Raw genomic sequence first — 22,426 nt, 5'->3', positions numbered from 1 at the left:
GTTGCCTGTGGTTATGCTTGGCAACGAGAAATATAAACGCCAATATTTAATGTTTTCAAGAGGATTTTTATTGTTTTAAATCATGGCAAAGGTAGGTGCATTATTGAATAATTGGGTGCAGGAAAAACCTCATTTTCGGTATCGGGAAGATACAGGTAATAACCTTACAGTGCCCTTAATGATTTACTTCTTCTATTGAAAGACTGGCTTGTCATGTCTTCCTGGACATTTCAGACGGAACTATCGATGGCAATTGCCTTTACTTGAAGGGTTTCACCCTGAGAGATAACTTGAAACAAAACCTCTACACTAAAGCCTACCAAATGATCCATTGACCGATCTAACCAATAAACACGAACGAATCAAAGCGCGGTTTGTTCAAATCCTGACCTTTCAAAGTGTACATTTTGTTGTGCTGCGCCAATAAACAAACCCACGTGTTGCTCTAGTAATAGAATATATTTTTAGAATTTCATCCAATTAGCGTTTTAACCAAACTTTCGCGAAAAATCTTGAAAACATGGCTTAATAAATTGGTCATTAGATTGGCTCAATAAACTACAGGGTAGGTCAAAACAGATCTGGTCAGAGGAGCAGTGTAACTTGAAACGCCAGGGTATGCTATAGTGTAGAGGTTTATTTCAAGTTATTTCTGAAGCACAAGGTGGGAAAGATCGGTAGTTTTGTAAGATATGAAGGCATGAAAAATATGGTTGTGGGAAATTATCATAGACCTATAGAGCACCTTTAATCAATGTAACTACATCTAAACGAAGTGAACCATTTGATGGCAGTGTTTTTTTTTTTTTTATTTTTTATTTTTTTTATACGGCGGTAGCGCTTTGTGAGCAACAACCAAAAGCTGTTGCATAATATCAGATAACGGGTTTAAAACTTTAAAGAAACTGTGTAAATAGTTCAGCCAGTTGCTGTCACGCATTCAATAAGAGAGCATTGAACTTAGCTTACATATCGCCATGGTGACGTTGAGGTGTTACATAACAACTGTTACCATGTTGCTTGGCACAAATGTCAAAACAGTTCCAGGTCCACGCGTCCCAGAACCGACTCTTCTTCTGTGTCGTTCTACTCGTATTTTCGCCTTCAACTCATTTCCAACATGTGACAAATGCTTGGGAAATACATTTTGTTTGGCAACGTTACAATTTTAGTACAAAATCAGCTGAACCAGTTAAATGAAACAAACAGCGGATGTTAATTACAACCCATATTGAGGCCGCGTGACACTAACCTGCGTCCATTTACGTCATATGGTGGGATATAATTCGTGACCTTGAAATCAAAAAGCAGTATTTGCACGTTTTATGTTCTCTTTCATGGATGAAACTAGGAAGGTGGTTGTGTCAGCGTTGTGTCTAAAAACCGCTTCTAAGTTAAACGTACTGTACACTGAAGCTGGTGCCCCGGTCTCTGAAGATTGAATATCCACTTTGATCAATCTGTTTGACGATCAGGTGTCCACATTCATCTTATCTTTCCCAAAAATCTTTTGAAGACACCGAATGGCATCAGATTCAAATATATTGTTCTAAAAACTGATTGGTGACTTTTGGATTCATTACCTGTAGTGTAAAGTTACTTCAAAGTGTCAAAGAATGCTGAATATCTGTCTATGTTAAGAAAGATAACGCAGTCAATCAAACTAAAAACATTTGAGATCTTAGTGTCTCGACAAGCAATTTCATGCCTGAGCTGTTACATTGGAATTATTTCTAAAAGACGGGTTGGCTATGTTCAAATTAGGCCTACTGTCGGCGGAGTCATCGGGCAGAAATAGTAGATACAAAACTTTATTCAAAATTAAAGTTTCTTTCTTTTTGATTCTTTCGACAATCTGTACTCAAAACAGGATTATAGCCGGCATTTTACGTGTGCTTCTAACCGTCTCAATCAAATTTAATATTGAATTTTACTTCAACTTTATTTCAAGAACGAATGGGGTAGGCCAAATTCGTGAGTTTTAGTGTAAAGTAATAATAATAATTATTATTTATCTATATTTTATTATTATTCCTTACTGCATACTACATCTTCATATCCCTTCACATTTTTCCCAGGCCTGTGTTTGCTTTATGGTGTTAAAGACAGAGAACAAGTAACGGTGGTTTATAGGCTTGCGTTTTGAACTCTCAATAGCTTATAAGATGCAACGGATGGCTGTCGTATCTTACGAGCTGCTACTTAGTTATACGGTAAGGGGCATCCATTTTAAACATCATTTTCAGAAATCTGGGGAAGGGGGGGGGATGGGGAGTAATGCCTTCTGTGCGTTTTTGAAAATGATTAAAATGACGATCCAAATGTCATCTTTTTTTGGCTTTCAAAGGTCATCATTTTTTAGCTTTTCACCTTGTACTCTCTGAAGGGGGGGGGGGGGGGGGGGCTGGAAATAGTTTACTCTACATGCAATGAGAATGGTGAAAAATAACAAACGTAAAATGTCAAGATGATGGATTTATTTTACTTCCATTACATGTAAAAGAGTATGACATTGAGCATCGAATAATTTTACTCAACCATGAAAATATCACATTATGCTTTCATATGGGATGGCTCGTGATGACACAAACATAGTTTGTATATAAAATATGCATAATACATCACTTGGGCGAGAAAACTCATCTTTGTCTCAACAAAAGAAAGAGATCCAGAAGATCGGCCAATACTTTAGTGGGCCAAAGTGACAATAAAACCTTTCCTATTGCAACTTCACAAAATGAACACGTTGAATGAAAATTAATGACAATAGTTATTTTCAAATATGAGAATCCCCTTTTCTATATTTCTGAAATAGTAAAATCTCTGAAGTTATTTTGTTGCCCGTTTGACTTATGAAAATAGTATCTTAAGGCTTATCAATTATGTTTACCTATCAATTTCAGGTTGCTTCAATCGCAATTGTTAGGCTTGACAGACTTAATATGTATTCGTGCGAACAGGCGTTTGCATACATAATACTATTTTTAAACCTCGACATCGTTGAGTCTAATTTCGTGTATTACTCCACAATCCAAAGTCAAATTGCCCGAGTAGCAACTGGCCACTTGAAGTGCTTCTGATTCTATACACAGTCCTTCTTAAAACAATATAATAATGCAACAAAATATCCTAATGCCTTTTAGCTGCGTCATCGTTTTATATCACTACTGTAAGCTCTGAACAAACGACAACATTCTCGTAACTGCCCCCTTAATATTTAGCTAGCTACTTGTAGAATTGGTTCTCTCTGCGTGGCGTGTATTATATCTATCAACTATTAAACTAACCTCAGGCGTCTACGCTCAACCATTCCTTTCACGTTTTTACTTGTAAATACTACAACTGGAGTGAAAAAGCTAGGTCCATGGGCGAAGATACACTATTTAATATTTTCGATTCAGTGGCTTTAGACATTCACTCATTGAGATCATTGAATTCATAGCACGGTCAATCTGACTGTTTGTCAGTGATAATATATTAAATTATAAAACAATAGGAAATTTTTAAGTGCCAAAAAGAATAATTGACATAACTGATTTTAAAATTTCGATTATGTAAATCTAGTCTACTAATAATCGGACCGTCCTTTCTTCTTACATTTAATTTGTTTTGCATTACGTCACAAGCATTATGTCACGCTCTCTATGCCACGTCACGTAGGTCACGGCTTTTCTCAGTCCATAACACATTTTAATCATCACCGGGGTAAATAGGTGAAAGACCTATCAGATCACATTGTGTATTTAATACACGTTCAGTCAGAACGCCTCAATGTCTGCAACAATCCATCGGTTTCAGCGAATTTTTAATGTCGTTTATATATATATATATATATATATGTATATACGTAATATATACCTTCTTAAATAAATTGTCACTTATTTTTTTGCGTTTCCCTTTCTAAAAAATTCAACGCAGTTCGCAACTTGTCCCAGCAGTACCAGCTGTATGTATATTAAGGATTTCTGTATCCAATTGAACACCCATCCCTCATGACAACGCTTAGGCAGCCATACCATCTCGAATGTCGTCTTCACTTTGTTGACAAAAATTAACATATATACATGGATACTGTTGTCATTGGTGACACGTCACTCAGGCACACAATGGAGTGCAGGGCAATCCATCCCACTTAGCATCCAGGAGATAGTTAACCCAAGGCGCACAGTTGTCGAACGTATGTCGAACATTGAATATATCGGCAGCCCAGGTCAGGAAATTAATTTTACCTTTTAGCTTCTTATTCATCCAGTCATCACTTAGTAGTAAACATTAGGCGAATCTGTGTATTGCCAGGTTGCGCCGCCTGTTATCAATCAACCAGCGCCATTTGTTCCCGTGTCGAAATGAAGGCACCATGAAATAAAGGTACCCCAGCTGATGTATACATGTATGTAAATGTGTGTGTGTGTGTGTGTGTGTGTGTGTGTGTGTGTGTTAAATAGCAAGCTACATATAGGTTGCTAGACGTTAAGAATAGAGAAATATCCTAGACTGTTTTCTGTCTTTCCAGTCAGGACTGTCACAGTAAATAGCGACGTTATTCCTCGCCCTCAGCCTCATGAAGACTCTAAGTGCACCCACATCTCTCCACCTTCATTCCAGGCAATACACCATACACAATATTCTGGGAATCATCAAAATACAGCATAGACACCTGAGACAATTTTAGCGGCGTGCAACACGGCCCGGCGAAACCCATGGGATTAGCTTGCTGTACCACGTGTGTGTGAAGATAGCGCTGTTGGAAGACGTAGGGACACTCCCCAGAGCAATAGTTGGCCCGGTAAGTCTTAGGTGCTATGATCCAATCCCAACCAAACTGTGTAAAGTCCACAACAAGGGGGTAGCGACAGCACCTTGAATATAAAAGGAAAACATTCAGTCAAATTGTGCGGTAATATATGAAGATCAATGCCTACGCGAACTCAAATCTTATGCGCCCAGTGAAAATGATGATTTTTCTTTTTCCTGTGTCAAATTTTAAGTTTTTTTTTTCTGTTGAGCACAGCTAATTAAATGGTACATTATCAGAAATGCAAAATTTGTTTTGATATTGTTGGATCTGACAGTGAATTTGTTTAGACATTCTCTTGGTGTATCTGTCTGTGGTCACCGGTGGAGAGTGCAAGAGCAAGGCAGTACCTTTCCTCCATGGACGTTTCGTCGCACTCCAGCCCTAACATGCGGCGTCTGCGGTTTTGGCCTCGCTCCTGGATTCTGACTTGTATGAATGGCAGCTGAAATGCAGAGAAGTTTGCTTCGCTGAGGAAGGCTAAACCTTACAGGAAATGTGTAATTTGGGTTTCAGATAAGAAAGTAAGAAATTATTTATATTATTTTGGAATCATCACTCTTTACAGTCAACTTCGCTAAACCCGTCAGCAACGAAGCTGACCTTATTTAGGACGTCATAATTGTTGGGTATGGGTCTGTGATGTCACAGTGTGATCTCACAAGTCATAATTGTTGGGTATGGGTCTGTGATGTCACAGTGTGATCTCACAAGTCATAATTGTTGGGTATGGGTCCGTGATGTCACAGTGTGATCTCACAAGTCATAATTGTTGGGTATGGGTCTGTGATGTCACAGTGTTATCTCACACGTCATAATTGTTGGGTATGGGTCTGTGATGCCACAGTGTGATCTCACAAGTCATAATTGTTGGGTATGGGTCTGTGATGTCACAGTGTGATCTCACACGTCATAATTGTTGGGTATGGGTCTGTGATGTCACAGTGTGATCTCACACGTCATAATTGTTGGGTATGGGTCTGTGATGTCACAGTGTGATCTCACACGTCATAATTGTTGGGTATGGGTCTGTGATGTCACAGTGTGATCTCACACGTCACTTCCAATTAAAATGAACTCACGTAAGCTTTCTCTTCATCATCATCGGGCTGCGTAACGGGCAATATTTTCCCCAGATTGTCGACAGCCTCTACCATCAGTCCATAGTTGGTGGTGGGGTTTCTAACCCAGGACTGAATGGTACGTTTAACGTCTAAATGAACCCAGGTGCCTGTGCTACGGAGCGGGGTGAACTTCTTGGTGCCTATGCGAACTTTAGCGACAGGTGCCCCGGGAATCTCTGGCGGGAGAAGTTTATATACGAGCAGATAGAGATCTTGATGATGTGCCACTGCAGTGGGGAGGGTGTAAACCCACAGATGAGATCTGACTATCTTGGAGTTCACCACTTGTGGTTGGAAGGTAAAGTAGATGGCCCTAGAGTCGTTGACGCCTAAGGCTCGCGGTGCTAAAAGTGAAATAGTTGAATGATTAGTTGTCTTTCACTTTTTATAGAAAAGTCTACTGAACAAATTGGATTTTAGACTCGATAGTTAATTTTATTACTATGATTGTTATTAACTAAAAGTTGGCCGCACGCATATGCAGTGAATCTTTACTTAAAATTACATATGAAGCAAGCTTTACTTAAAATTACATATGAAGCAAGCATATACTAGTTTCTTGCACATGTACGACTCAAATAAAGCCCACATGCCAAAAGATTAACCGAATTAAACACTAGGCCAGCCAAAAAAAAAAGGAGGGGGGGCGCTAATCCTTCTTCAAATTTCTGCTTCGCGTGCAAGAACACAAATACTGAAATGAGTGGTGACCGAAGGATAAAGCGCAGCATAAAAACAGAATATATCTGTTCAAATATCGTTTTCGGGAAGTATGAGACGATGCCCTTTGGTATTTCTTCAAGTTATGATATTCGAAACAACATGTATATTATGGGCTTTGGTCGGGTTTGGTGGCAAACATTTGACTTCATACGTAATAACTTAAAAGTGGTTAGATGCATTAGAGGCCAAGTTTCGGGGGATACAACAAATGAGTAAAAAATCAATTGGCCGTGTCAGGGTCTTTTAGGAACTCTTTTCCGGTAATATTCAGGGTATAAAGTTGTTAATTTTTCAAAATGCACCTCTGTTGAAAGTATACCGCTAGATGTAAGTAATGACGAAATCTACGTGGAGCAAACATTATATTTCTTATTCAAACGTACAGGTCTTTAACCTGCATTCGGGTGTCCGGCTACATTTCCTCAATTAAATGATTGAACGCGAAGTATATGAAAATGAAGCGTAATTATCGAAACCTTTCGTTGAAGAAATACGAACGCTGAAGTCAGAGAGCAGAGTTAGGAACTCCGATGACTTCACATTCCGAATTGTAGTCTATTGTTAAAACTGGTTGTGTAGAATTCACATTCCTCTTGTCACGCCATACATATCCTTCATGTTCAAACTTGAGCCCCAGGTCAAAATTACTACTAATTTTAGCCAACACAAAATGAAGTATTTTTACCTTTTGCCAAAAAGTTGTCTGTTTCCTTTTGGTTAAGCATGAAACATCATACTTCCTAAAGCGTTAAGTGACAAATGTATACATGTACCATATGGAAAGTTCATTTGTGCTCCCCCGCGCTTCCAGGCACAGAGAGACCTGGCCTATCTCCGGGTATGCCTACATTTTTGTTTGTTTTTTTCGCTTCATATAATTGCTGGTTTAATGCCACAAAGGTGTGTTCTAGACCACGCCTGATATGAAACTAAGTACTGTGGGTTCCAGATCTGTGTGTTAATGACAAGGGAAAGAGTCAAGAACACACACCGCAGCATACCTGGCTCCAGGCAAGTACAAAGAACATGTCTGACATATATTTAAATAATATCTAAAACTCCACATAGGCAAGTGAGGAGAAATGTAAAAAAATACTTAGTATTCTTAAGATATTTGGAATTCAGCATAGTTATAAAGAGTAAGTGTAAGGAATTTGTGACTAACTTGAACAAATTCGCTGTCAGATCCAAAAATATTAAAACACATTTTGCATTAATAGTGGTAAGAATAAGTTTTTAAATCTATTATTATTGCTATTTTTCCTTCAAAGGATCCTTTTCAATACAAGATACTGTCTAATCAAGGGATGATATTTCGGGTGGCTGTAAAATGGCTTCAGAAAAAGGAATAAAAGTAAATAAATAACAAGGCAGCAAAGTTGTCAAATGCATAGACAAAAGGAAGAAAATAATGATGCACAAAATAGGCTACTGTCAATACTGATGTAATAATACATTATGCTTAACTGCCAAGTCAGCATCAAATTGGCACAATTTTGAGTGTAAAAAACCACCCTTTTCCAGCGTATGAAAAATAACGTTTTAGCAGCGTTGAATAGCGTATTGGAAGCGTATTAAAACCGTATAACGTGCATCTGAAAACCGTATGAGTCATTTTAATTACTCTTACTTATGGCCCTGTCACACCTTGACGATTTAGCAAGCGAACGTATGAAAAAATTGGCCAATACGCTGGCGTCGAATAAGTTATGGGTAAGTTTTGTATATGTTAAGAGCACGCTGAAGCACGCCGGCATACGTCGTAGTACGTCCATGTAGTCCAAAAATTTTGTGCATGCACAAAACTTTTCGACGTATGTCAACGTATGATTCATACGTCCCGCATACGCGGGCAATAAGTTATGCAATCGTTGACGCCCGTTCACACACGTTATGTGTAAGTTACTCACAAGTCGTAATACGTCAAGATAATATCAAGCGTACCCAAGACGTTTGTTCAACCTATGATTAACGTGCTTTGAACCTATGTGTAACTTATATCGAAATTACCTCCTACGCACATTGACATATTTAGACGTATTTGACGCGTTCCGAACAACCCCAGAACTTACTGAACGTGGTGCTAACGTTGAGCTACCGTATGATGGCGTGTTGGCAGCGTTTAGGGGAATTGGGGTATAAAAAAGGGGTTCGGCATGACAGTGATGTTGACTGCGGCATGACTGCGATGTCTAGTGAGGTTATGATTTGAGTCATCAAGTGGCAGCCTTTTTATAGGCTACGGCACGTGATCGTCGGCCATACGCTGCAGTGCGGTATGCATAAGTTAAACTGGCGTTGGGCATAAGTTGTGAACGCCGGCAACACGCTTGGTATAAGTTGTCTATAAGTAATAAAAACGTTCTATGTATGCCATAGTTCAACGTATGCCATCAAAATGATCTCGTCGGGCATACGCTGGAGAAATCGTCAAGGTGTGATAGGGCCATTAAAAGGTGGTTCATCGTATGTGTAACGTATATGCACGGATATATAAACCGTTATGAGTAACGCATGAGTACCGTACATCACGTTTGAGTAACGTATATGAGCGTTATGTATGCTTAGCGTCAGTATTTAAGCGTATGCTTAACGCACATGAGAGTATGAGTAATGAATGGGTAGCGTTTTGTTGAAAATTATCAAGTGCTTACTGAATCCAATCCAACTGGTGGTAGAAAATATCTACGTCTCCTTTCCATCTGGGGAGGCTGTGCTAAAAATTCGCAAATTGAACCCTTATTTTACCACAAATGAAAATAGGATTCGTTTGTCATACGGTTACCATGCGTTAGGTGAATGCAAAATGCGTTCGGCTAATACAGGCAAAGGATATGTAAATATACGGCAGACATACGTCCCATACGTTACTAGTTCGTCAGTGTTGCGTTGCATTTACACTATATATACACTGCGTATATCAAACCACTATATTGGAGGCGTAGCTGTTACGTATGCTTAGCGTCAGTATTGCTTATACGTCGTATGATGTTGTAGGACTTTAACGCTGAACATTTTTGAACATATTCAAAATTCTTTTCTTTCTGCGAAAGTAAGCGTACAGCAACGTTACATGCGTATGCAAAATAACCAAAAAGTTTGTCTGCGTTTTCATAAGTTAGTGCAATATGCTATAGTGTGACAGTGCCACATTTTTGGGTCCGTTTGGGTAACGTTTAGGTTATAATATTGACACTTATACGAAATACAGTTCATTTGTGGTTTTAGCAACTCTTTAATAAAGTTCATTTTTGTGTTAAATCATAACAATAGTTAGTGGACTGCGAACTGCATCAGATTCAATCGGTGTTGTAAACGAGCTACCCCCATCCACTCCAACTGATAAAGCTATGATGGTTAAGTGAAATAATAGTATATTTATACCACAGATTACAAAGCGTTGGGATAAGTTTTCCAACACCAATCAAGCGTTAGACATACGCTTAACACGCTAATCGATCGTTACAGATACGTTCAACACGTTATTCGTTCGCGGGCACTGCGTTAATGATGCATCAACGCGTTACTTGTGCATCACCGTATGAGAAAAGTACTTTATCACAATTTTAACGTCATTCTACCGTATGCCTACCGTATCCCTAACGTATGGGTAACATACCACTCAAACGCTCGTATACGCTGAAAATTATTCTAAAAATATCTCCCTCTATGTATGCGAGCGTACACCAACGTTTACCTACATACGCGAAACGTATACAAACGAAGCCCTTGCGTTTGTATGCGTGTATGTAAATTTCTTCATTCGCCGGAGATATAAGCCATAACAGGGCCTTTACAATATAATCTCTTAAGAGATTATAACAAAAAAATTATCATAAAAAACAAAGGCATAATTTTGAATGTCGGAAAGGATTCATTATAACCATTGGAAAGTACGGGGGAATTGTCGTTTACCCAGGATAACCCGTTCATGGCACTTTTTCCACCAAAATGAAGAGTTGTCATCCCGTCAAATTACTGAGAAAAAGACATTGGTTGATGATCTGGTCAGTGCTTAAAAAGATAAAATTTTAATTTACCTGACCTCTTACACTTGTCGGAGGTGTCTGCACCCTATTTCTTTATTCGTACGGCACTTAAGTATGGTAAATGGTTTTCATTCCACAATGATTTGCTCGGTTAAAGAAGTATTTTTAACATTTTAATTATACTCTCTGAAAAAAAAAATGCCAGAAAAAGCTAAAGCCAGCAAAAAGAATTTCCCACATTGTGAACATGGCTGCAAGCATTTCGATATACTCTTCATTTCTCATGTGCAGAAACGATCATAAAAAGATTAGAAATTACGTTGTGCTACATTTGGATTTGATGTAATAAACTACTTTCCAATGAAGATCAAATATTGAACCCTGCAGGCGGGTGTGACATGATCTATGACCACCGCTTAGTGAAACAATTGAATTTATATTACGGCTGACTTTGGAAGCAGATAGTTTGATCGCCCTTTCCTTGTACTATGCTGGAGCATGTGTTTTCTTGCATAAGGAATAGTATTTTAACGCCCGTTAAGAATTTGTATGATATGATCTTTACTTTGTTCCAGTTTTCCCTCGCTTTAAGAAAATGTGAGGGGGAGGGGCTTAAGGCGCGTATTTATAAAATATCCGGTCACCAGATTGCAAAGTCCGTTCAATTTTTGTTATTGGAAGAACATACAGATGTACACGAATCTTGTATGCAATCCTCTCCCTCCCTCTCTCTCTCTTTTATGAGAAAAAAACTTACAAGTAAACTTACAAAACTTACAGACTTACGAGATCGATTTCCCAACATGAAACTACACATTATGGTGAATTTTTGTTTCAAAGAAGAATGACATGAAAAGTTAAGGATATTGTCACCCTTCGCACAAAACTCCTTATTTACTGACCTACATACATTCTTTTGAGTAATATATAAATCTTTAGTGTTCAGTGACTAAGTTAATTAACATTTACACATATGTCATCTTACGGGTGACGTCATAATTGCGATTTTGGGGCAAAACTGAAAAACCGGTTTCTCAAATTTCTATTTTACTTGAGCACCCACGATCACCGTTTCAACGCCTATTTAACGACACCATTTAGTACTCCAAAACCGTGCCAGCAATTTTTCTTAAAAGTTTTAGTTCAGAATTTATCGCTGATAAAACAAAACAAGTCCTTTGTTTACTAAAAATCTGTAATTAGGGGCTCAGTACTCCATAACAAAAACATTTAAACAAAAATGACGATATTTTATATTTTCGACGTTTTTTCACTGTTTTAAATCAGCACGAAGACAGATGCATTATGGAATAATAAGATGCAGGAAAAAAATCATTTTCGGTATATGGAAGATAATAAAGGGTTACAATATCCTTAAAATCGTGCTCAAGGATGAAGTTACGCCCCATACCGATTGCTATCTCACCTCAAAATAGAAAGGTGTTAAACTGACGATTAAAATTTGCCTATACTCATACATTGCAACGAGAAATATAAACGTCGATATTTTATATTTTCGAGTTTTTTATTGTTTTAAAGCAGCACAAAGATAGATGTATTATTGAATAAATAGATACAGGGACTGGTATGGTAATATAAAGAGTTACAATATCCTAAAGACCAACGTTTGGCCCAAAAATTCCCGCGGAACTGGTTGCTGGGCTTAAAATGCTGTCTGGTTCAATACTTTGTTCTCTAACACGCTGACCATAATATACCACATTATGTAACAAGGCAGCAAAGCTGTCAAAAGTACAGACAACAAGAGAGAAAAATGATCCAGTCAAGCTGGTTTGCCAATTTGAGCAGTATGTCGATCATTCTTGTAAATTACAAAATCATAAGTAACACAGTTTTCCTTTTAGAGCACTTGTAATGGTAGCATTGGCTGAGACTGTTAACATGCCTAAGAATTGAATCTGATGCGAACACATTATATACAAAAAAAAAAAAAATAAATAAATAAATAAATAAAACAAAAAAAAAAAAAAACAGCATAACTTCAACCAAAATAAACAAATCAAGCTCATTTTCGAACTTGACCCATATATCAGACCTTTGAATCAGTCCTGCAAGTTTCAAGGCAAAATATAACATAGTTTTCTTTAATTTAACGGTATGCTGTAATATGCTGAAAAAAAAACTTTTGGAAAAATGGGCCGATCAGAACTTGACCTGTAGAATATTCATTAGTTCTGTAAGTTTGAAGATAAAGACTATAACAGTTTTCATTTTATTTGTATAACGGTGGATGAAATATGTTGAAAAAAGCAAAAAACAGCATAACTTTTGGAAAAATGGTCGGATCAAGCTGATTTTCGAACTTGACCTGTATTTCATAAAAATATTCATCAGTGCTGTAAGTTTGAAGACAAAGGATAAAACCGTTTCCATTTTATTTGTAAAACAGTGTGCTCAAACATGCTGAAAATTGCGAAAAAAAGCATAACTTTGAAAAAATAGACTGATCAGGCTGATTTTCGACCTTGACCTGTACTGCATGAATTTTTTAAATTCTGTTAGTTTGAAGAAAAGTTAAAACGTTTTCATTTTATTTGTATAACGGTGGATAAAATATGCCGAAAAAAGCAAAGAATAAGTAAATAAATAAATAAAAAATAAAAAAGCCTCACTTCTTAAAATGGTTCATAAATTTTCATCAGTTCTGCAAGTTTCAGTTTTCATTTTATTTGTATAACGGTGGATAAAATATGCCGAAAAAAGCAAAGAATAAGTAAATAAATAAATAAAAAATAAAAAAGCCTCACTTCTTAAAATGGTTCATAAATTTTCATCAGTTCTGCAAGTTTCAGTTTTCATTTTATTTGTATAACGGTGGATAAAATATGCTGAAAAAAGCGAAAAACAGCATAACTTTGGGAAAAATGGTCTGATCAGGCTGATTTTCAAACCTGTATTTCATAAATATTCATCAGTCCTGTAAGTTTGAAGACAATGGGTAAAACCGTGTTCACTTTATTCGTATAACGTTGGATAAAATATGCTGAAAAAAGCAAAAAAAAAAAAAAAAAAAAAAAAAAAAGCATAACATTTGGAAAAATGGTCATGAATATTCATCAGTTCCGTATGTTTGAAGACAAAGGTAAAACTGTTTTCATTTTATTTGTATAACACTGAAAGTGACGACGACGACAGACAGGCGACGGCTGTATGTACAGACATATTTGTGTCTGTACATAAAAAGGCAATATAAACCAAAAACATAATACAGCATAGGCTTATCTCAAGCTCTTTTCATGTTATCACCAAACTATAAAGAAACTGAAGGCACAGTTATGAAACAAAAAAGTCTCCCCAACTAGACTAGCACACTAGGAGTGCCAGTGGCAGCGTAGCAACACGTTAATGTCGCGCAGGTGTCTTCCCTCAATTGACAAGGTTATCGAGAAAGGGAACAAAACGTGGAACGCTTGATAAGTGACTGCACACAAACCGTGCCCTTTATCTTTACTTGCAATAGATTATGCGTTCATATTAACACTCTTCTTTAGACTTAATGTTGCTCACTGACGCAACTGTAGCGTGACAAGTGTCGCTTAGAACATACATAAAGTGTAATGGGGTACCTCGTTTTTATGATTTATTTCATACGACAGCGGTTAGACACGCGAGCTGTCATGTTTTTTTAAAGTATGGAACGCGCCTGTAGTGCGTCTGTCCTGCAAGATTTGATCAGTTTATATTCTTGTTAACAAATAAATGATGGGCGCAGAAAGGGGGCGTGGTTTATTATTTAAGTTAAACTTAATTAAAGATGGTAAAACATGCTTAGCAGACTTTTCTGGGCCTTTATGAATACAGTATCTGCATATCTAATGCAAAATATCTTTTATCCTTGTTACACTCGTTTCTTCTTAGTTATAATGCAATGTGTGTAATTACGACTTTTTTTGCAGTTGGATACTTATAATACAAGTGGCCGGGAAGTGTCCTAAAGTGCTATTGATTTCTGAAAAACACCAATGGCTTTATCCAAAATGATGCCTAAAACATTGCTTTTGATGGGCTAAATAAACCCCTTTCCTGTACAGGTAGCCAGCAGTTAAAGATAAGGTAATAATTTATTATCATATTCATACAAAGTTTAAAATGAAAATCTCTGTGTAGTTATGTCTATAAAACGACCAATATCCAAAAGTCCAAGTCACATTTAAAATTTACATTAAATAGTGTAATAAATTAATTTGGTACTTTTCACATGGCATTTGCGCGAAAATAATTTTTTCTATAGAAAAAAAAAACATCTTTTCCTGTTCACGAATCGTTTCTAAACTCGTCAATGTGCTTAGACTTGACGTTTTGTATCAACTTAAAGGGGTAACAATCTTCACTTTGGCTGGAAAAGTGCCATGAAATGGATTTGCCCAGGTTAAACGAAGATTTTCCTATAGTTACAAATAGTTATTGAATCGGTTGCGACATTCAGAAGAAATCGATTGTTTTTCTTTTTTAGTGTGCTTTTTGTAATAATCTCTTAAAACTCTTAACAGATTAAAACGGGGGTAGCCATTATAAAGGTCCACGTGGTAGAGCAATCAGCAAGCACAGATTTCAGAATAATTGCGATAACCGTCGTTTAGGTGGTAAGATGGAATTCATTGTTGTTACATGTAACAATGTATTTATCGTGTAATTTTCAATCTCATATTAAAAGTTCATTTCACTTTAAGTTAACGGTATATTATCAGCGTTTAAAAAATGCACATGGCAGGGTGGAGCCATGATAGCCATGATAGGAGGGAATATCGACACCAGTTACTACATTGTACTATTTGAGGGGTTTGAATCGCTTTTAAAGGCGGAATTGAAAATGCCCGTATTCCACACAGATAAGGAATTCCGTGAACCGCCAGGAATTAATTCCCATGGTGCTTCGTTTAAAAGCGAGATAAATTCTTGAACCTCTTAACTGATTCTTATTTATTTTCAGTCCGTTCTTTCAATTTTTGAGAGATCGTGAAATTTTTGATCTCAAACTTTTGAGCTGTTCAGAATTTTGGCTCCGAACTCCCGAATGCAGAAAAAATCTTTGTTAATTATTAACAAATATGTAGTACATTCTTAGATGTAATCTTACCTTAATCTGGGAAGCGTGAAGCATTCAATTGACTACCATTTGACTACGATTCTGTAAAGGGGGGGGAGGTTATACCTGTCTTGAGGGAACATTCCATGAAATTTCAAGAAAGGTCAAGATTACATTTATAATCGTACCAGAATCGTAGATGCTTTGGGGTGTATTCGGCAGATACTAAATTTCTCTTAACTAGATTCTAATATTCGTGAGGTATTCATAAGCTGTAGTTAATTCCTATTAAGATCTGTAATATACCAAGGGTGACTGGATGATGATGCAGAAGGTGAGCACATAACAGAAATGGGCACAGCTAATGAAATAAATAGAGAAATGTCTGTGGACATCTAGTGTTAAAGTTCTCTCAATGACCCCGCCAAAGAATACATTACATCTGTGTGACCTCCCCCCCCCCCAAAAAAAAAAAAAAAATTCTGCATCTATTAGTTTATGTGTACTTCTTCACTTAGCACGTACATGTATGCTAGTCTTAAGAACGCATTTCACCACAGAAGAATATATTGCTCCTAATAATAAATTCTGGTCCCGTTTACATAGACACTTTCCTGACTGAATGTTTACATATGGACAGTGAATGTACAGTTACCATGGGACACATACATGTACCAGCTAAAGACATTGATTCTGGATAAGAAAAAAATATACAGGTAAATTATTGTGGATAATTCCTTTGCAAATACCACAGTAAAAATCTGTACCCTTAAATGGCTTAAAAGTGCTTCCATACAAAGAGTAATGCGCGAAGTGAGAAGGGCCTTAAAGGAAATAAGCGCATGCTAGCATGCTCAATAAAATGGACTGCAGTAACCAAAATCCTGTTGAAGTCTAAAGGAATGACTTGGAGAAGAAATTTGTTTAACATTACTCCATATTACAACAGCGGCCTCACTCTATGATAATGTGGGTCTAGTAGCAACAAGATATTGGGTGAGGAAAGACTTCAATACACCTATTGATCGATCAAACTGTATAGATTTTATTTGAAAAAGAAACATCCCTTTCAATTTTGAACTCTGAATTTTTTAGAAAAACATTTAAACTTTTATTAGCTTAAAGGTCGATAATCGAAGGTTTTTTATTCGTTGTCAGGAGAAAATAAGGGAAAACATTGAAAAGTTGTCAAGACTTCTTAGTTGTTAGTTTACAACGGAAAAGAGTAAATATATATAAGTCTCTTTGATGTCACAGAAAGCCACGTTGAGCGCAGATGGTTGTAAAAAGGAATACGTATTTCAGTGCCTGGACAAGCTTTTTTTGTAATTGAAATTAATGTAAATACGCCGCTACTCAACTCCGGAATGCAGTAGCGTGCAAAAACGTGTCCCTAAATAAAGAGTTCACATGGTTGCCAATTCAACTTTATTCAGTCGAGCTATCGATTGCCTTCGTTTCCATGTGTTGCTCTACGGTCAATAAATAAACAATTAAATTACGCGCCTCTGCTCACAGCAGAAGGGGTGTCAGTTACTACGCACATTTATATTTTTACGCACATCTATATTTTTGTTTTAAAAACAATCTGGGAGATATATATCTATCAATATCATTCACGAGTTCTTGTTCATAACGCGGGTTCATTTTTTTTGTTTGTTTCACAAGTTGTTAGACTTTATCACTCATCTGTTCGCTTCACTGATGGATGGACTGTAGTTGTGACTGTATTTATGAAAACAGTGTCACAACAAACACCTGTCCCATTACAGTGTCACTACAACCATCTGTCTCATTACAGTGTCACTACAACCAGCTGTCCCATTACAGTGTCACTATAACCAGCTGTCCCATTACAGTGTCACTACAACCATCTGTCCCATTACAGTGTCACTATAACCATTTGTCTCATTACAGTGTCACTACAACCATCTGTCTCATTACAGTGTCACTACAACCATCTGTCCCATTACAGTGTCACTATAACCATTTGTCTCATTACAGTGTCACTACAACCATCTGTCCCATTACAGTGTCACTATAACCATTTGTCTCATTACAGTGTCACTACAACCATCTGTCCCATTACAGTGTCACTACAACCAGCTGTCCCATTACAGTGTCACTACAACCATCTGTCTCATTACAGTGTCACTACAACCAGCTGTCCCATTACAGTGTCACTATAACCAGCTGTCCCATTACAGTGTCACTACAACCATCTGTCCCATTACAGTGTCACTATAACCATTTGTCTCATTACAGTGTCACTACAACCATCTGTCTCATTACAGTGTCACTAGAACCAGCTGTCTCATTACAGTGTCACTACAACCATCTGTCTCATTACAGTGTCACTACAACCATCTGTCTCATTACAGTGTCACTAGAACCATCTGTCTCATTACAGTGTCACTACAACCTTCAGTGTCATTACAGTGTCACTACAACCATCTTTCTCATTACAGTGTCACTACAACCTTCAGTGTCATTACAGTGTCACTACAACCATCTGTCTCATTACAGTGTCACTACAGCCATCTGTCTCATTACAGTGTCACTACAACCTTCAGTGTCATTACAGTGTCACAACAACCATCTTTCTCATTACAGTGTCACTACAACCATCTGTCCCATTACAGTGTCACTACAACCATCTGTCTCATTACAGTGTCACTACAACCATCTGTCTCATTACAGTATCACTACAACCATCTGTCTCATAACAGTGTCACTACAACCTTCAGTGTCATTACAGTCTCACTACAACCATCTGTCTCATTACAGTGTCACTACAACCATCTGTCCCATTACAGTGTCACTACAACCAGCTGTCCCATTACAGTGTCACTACAACCATCTGTCTCATTACAGTGTCACTACAACCATCTGTCTCATTACAGTATCACTACAACCATCTGTCTCATAACAGTGTCACTACCACCTTCAGTGTCATTACAGTGTCACTACAACCATCTGTCTCATTACAGTGTCACTACAACCATCTGTCTCATTACAGTGTCACTACAACCATCTGTCTCATTACAGTGTCACTACAACCATCTGCCTCATTACAGTGTCACTACTCATTACATGGCACAACAAACACCTGTCTAATTACAATGCCATTACATATATCAAACATTGCTGTGTCACATCTATATACACGTTGTACTTCTGTATATATATAATCGTTCACTCGGCCTCAGCCTGGCATTCAACAGTTCCATGGTGAGGGGAGGGTGCACCTAGACCAAAGTACGTACTGCATAGTTGGTGAACACTTTCAATGATTTCACTAGATTATTTCCATCTGAAACCCTAGAAGATTCTTCTTACTTAACTGTGCAAGACTGGAAAGTCGGCTGGAAAGTATTTTCAAAATATATTTTGCTCCTATGTTAATAAAATAGTCATTATTTATGCCAAAACGTGACACAATTAAGCCAACGTTTCCTAGGTCATATTTCCTCACTAAAAGACACTTAGTGATTAAGTTAAAACAAAAGGACGCGCTAAAAACGTACAGAATTTCTTAATAATAAAGCGATGGGTATTTCTGTTGCCTTACAGGTGCTCATTATTTGTCCAGAGATTAACTAAAGAAGAGCAGGCTCCAACAACACATCAACAGAAGCCTCCTTGGTGCTCTTACACAACCCGTGTCTCCGCCCCGGTGTCACCGAAATCATCCACTCAGATGTATTTAATAGTTTTTTGTGGTTTCATTAATTCATTGTCACGTTTATGCGGTGTGTTTGCATAACATTATGCAACGACCAACTTACTCTTAACATGGACATAATAATTTATATAATAACTTATTATGTCCATGCTCTTAAGTTTTGGAGACGTGGTTATTATGTCATCGTGAAGGTTTCTATTGTAAGACCAGCATGTTCCCTGACCGTTCTGAGCTGCATCCGAATACATTAGATTGTTAAATAAATGTAGGTTTAGTGTTTATACTTTGAAATCACTTACTTTGTTTTGTTTTTTAAAGTTTTATTAGTTTATTTGATTTTCCCCTTGGGGGTGAGGGGTAATAAGAGATTTTCACAGCAAGTACCTTCATAACAAAACGAATTTAATTTTTGCCCACACCAAACAGAACAGAAACAGCGCAAAAAAAAGCACGCGCGTGTGTGTATGTGTGTATATGTGTGTGTGTGTGTACGTGCGTATGTGTGTTAGAGAGAAAGAGCTAGAGAGAAGGGGGGTGTTCGAGCTCGTTAGGAGTACACGTGGAATTGCACTCCAGATTTACTATATTAACAGGAACATGTGGTACTTACGTGGATGAGCGAAGTTAAATACCTTCACCGTGGTGGCGTGGTAATCGTCCGTCTCCAGTCCACTGACGTCTTCCTGCGGGAGAATATTGGGGTCATCTCCCAACATCCCGCCGTTCGGATTAGGGTGGTTGTCCAGGTACGACCTCAGCGGCGGGATCTTTGGAAGAATAAGACCAGTAATATTAGGTATGGCTTTTAACCTAAGCTTGCTCAAAATCTGATTTTTTATGGCTTCTATGCGAAATCTTTTAGCCTCCTCTCTTAGAATACAGTGGGGGCAGTTTAAGAACGTAGGCCTCCCCGGCCGGGTCCTAGCGCGAGCTGAGGCCGTGCCATTGTACGCGCCCTCGGTCCCGTGCTGCCTGCTGCGTGCGCCGTGTCTGTGACGATGTCGATGTTGACCCACTGTGCCGAAACCAGCGCGGGTCTGTCTAAAAGATTCCTCATACCAGTTAGTCTGTCGCGATGTGGTACCCCCGCGTGAACCCCCCTCCAATATCCCGGGGGTCACCGGCTCCCTAGCACGTTGCCGTATTTGTACGTTCTCCATAGCTTTAATGATATCAGCCCTCAGGTTTGGCTGGTCGATCTGATCGGCAGTTCGAATAACGTGCCTTTCTACTTGTGCCACAACCGCTTTGATGGAGAAGCAGCCACCAGTCATAAAAAACACCAGCACGGCTGCTGGCAGCGCTAGTATCAACATGCTGGGTTAATATATGAAAGCTGCTCGCAGTGAAAATACCTTCGATACCAAAACTAATGCTATTACCACGTGCACATTCCCGTTGTCAGAATAACTCTTCTTATGAAATTTTTATAAGATTTAAATGAGCGCCTCCTGGCCCTTTGCTAAACTTGCCAGCCTGTGTAAATACTTGCGCGTGGTAACTTTGTGTATTTTTTGTCTTGATTGTCGAGGACCGGTCTGTTTACCAGCAATCAGCTGATGGGTTGGCGTCCCTAGCAGCAGAGAGAGTCGTCAACTTCTTCGGCTGTCTACATGCTGTTTGCCGAAGAGTTTGTCCACTGCGTTGCCTTCATGCCAGTAAGCACCAGTAGCAGTCTCGTTGTTAACAATGTAGCGTGAAGAACTGGTCTTCTCAACGCCTTGCTCGGTTAATAAAGCCATCTGAGGCTTCAACCCTCCCATGTATCGTCGGCTCTTGTGATTGGCCGTCGCGCACGTGGCAGCCTTAAACTGTGTTAAATTTCAAAATTTGATTCTATCTCCAAGACGCTTGATGACGGCACGCGCGCAAAAACGTTACGGATCTTTATCGGAAGACAGAATGCTGTCGCACTAATAAACCGAGGCTCTTTCACCCCTTATCTACACGTCATTCATCTTCTCGGTTAAGTTTTTTTTTTCATCTAATTTGACAGTGTGATGCATTTGTCTTAGTGTCAGGGGCTAATTGTGTAGTGTTACACGAAACCTGCTCTGACATGGGTACACACGCGGAAGTCTCGTATTGTTTGCCAGAGGGCAGCACGGGCTGGAGGTGATTTATATCACACATTTGTCCAGAGAAGCAGTTGTTATGCGGGGCGATTTAGCGACGCATTATGCGCATTGTAACGTCGGAATTTTGATGACTGGGCGTCTGATATTCTATCAGTGAGCGGTATATGTACCCAGCTAGCGGTTGGTTTTACGTAGTTGCATAAAAAGTGGGAAAATTTGTAATCATAATTTTATCCAATAAAAAAAAAAACGAATTGAAAAGATAGACGAATACATTGCGTACTACGAGTCTGTCTGTATTTATCTGAACGTATATATTTTTGTGGAGCCAGCCTTATGTGTGATAATCGGTAAGGCAAACACTGGTCCAAGTACAAATTAAAATTCTGAATGATTGAAAAAGCATTTTGCGTGTGTTTGCATAGTGTGCCGCGTGTGTTGGTGCCCAGTTCAATTGTGTGACATGGCGTCTCGTCTTGGAAGTAACTCAGTTAATGATGTTTGGCACAAAGTTAGAAGAGGAGCAATAGAGCTTTATACTATATTATAAGCACTTAATTCAATGATAAGTTTGAAGACAAAGTTTAAGGCAACTATTTGCGCTCTTAAATTTTATTTTCGATAATTTTCACCTTAACTTCATTGTCAAATAGATCCTAAGCATTCCTTCAAAACATAAGTAAATGCACTTACACAAAGAGAAAGAGAGAGAAAGAATCGAGTCGAAAATGCAATATGGAAATAGTCTAACACCTTTTCGCTCTCAAAAGGTTTATCAAAAACCGCAACTAAATTCAATATTCACAAAAATAGAAAAGAAATTAAATTATATCTGACAAGGCGAGTGCGTCCTACGCCCTTGGTAGCTTTCATCCGTCTACCGAGCAAATTGTGGACTCCACAGTAATCTACCAATTCACGCAGATCATTTTAAATCACGTTTCACAATCGTTTTCGCATTCAGAATGGGTATGGAAGTTTCCGG

The 22,426-nt window shown here is 38.2% G+C and overlaps 1 protein-coding gene across 1 annotated transcript; it reads right to left on the bottom strand.

Moving 5' to 3' along the window:
• Positions 1–2,462: 2,462 nt before the first annotated feature.
• On the bottom strand, positions 2,463–21,239 carry LOC106162086 (growth/differentiation factor 8). Its single transcript, XM_013539215.2, has 4 exons — positions 19,974–21,239; positions 5,878–6,263; positions 5,146–5,240; positions 2,463–4,859 (listed from the first exon to the last, which is right to left on the bottom strand). Exons 1-4 carry the CDS (start codon positions 20,677–20,679, stop codon positions 4,571–4,573), a joined length of 1,476 nt encoding a protein of 491 aa, XP_013394669.1. The 5' UTR covers positions 20,680–21,239; the 3' UTR covers positions 2,463–4,570.
• Between the last annotated feature and the right edge of the window lie 1,187 nt (positions 21,240–22,426).

Source organism: Lingula anatina, chromosome 5 (assembly GCF_051362555.1).
Source record: "Lingula anatina isolate TDL-2025a chromosome 5, LinAna3.0, whole genome shotgun sequence".
NCBI classification, from domain to species: Eukaryota; Metazoa; Brachiopoda; class Lingulata; order Lingulida; family Lingulidae; genus Lingula; species Lingula anatina.
This window is presented reverse-complemented; position numbering and strand designations above follow the sequence as displayed.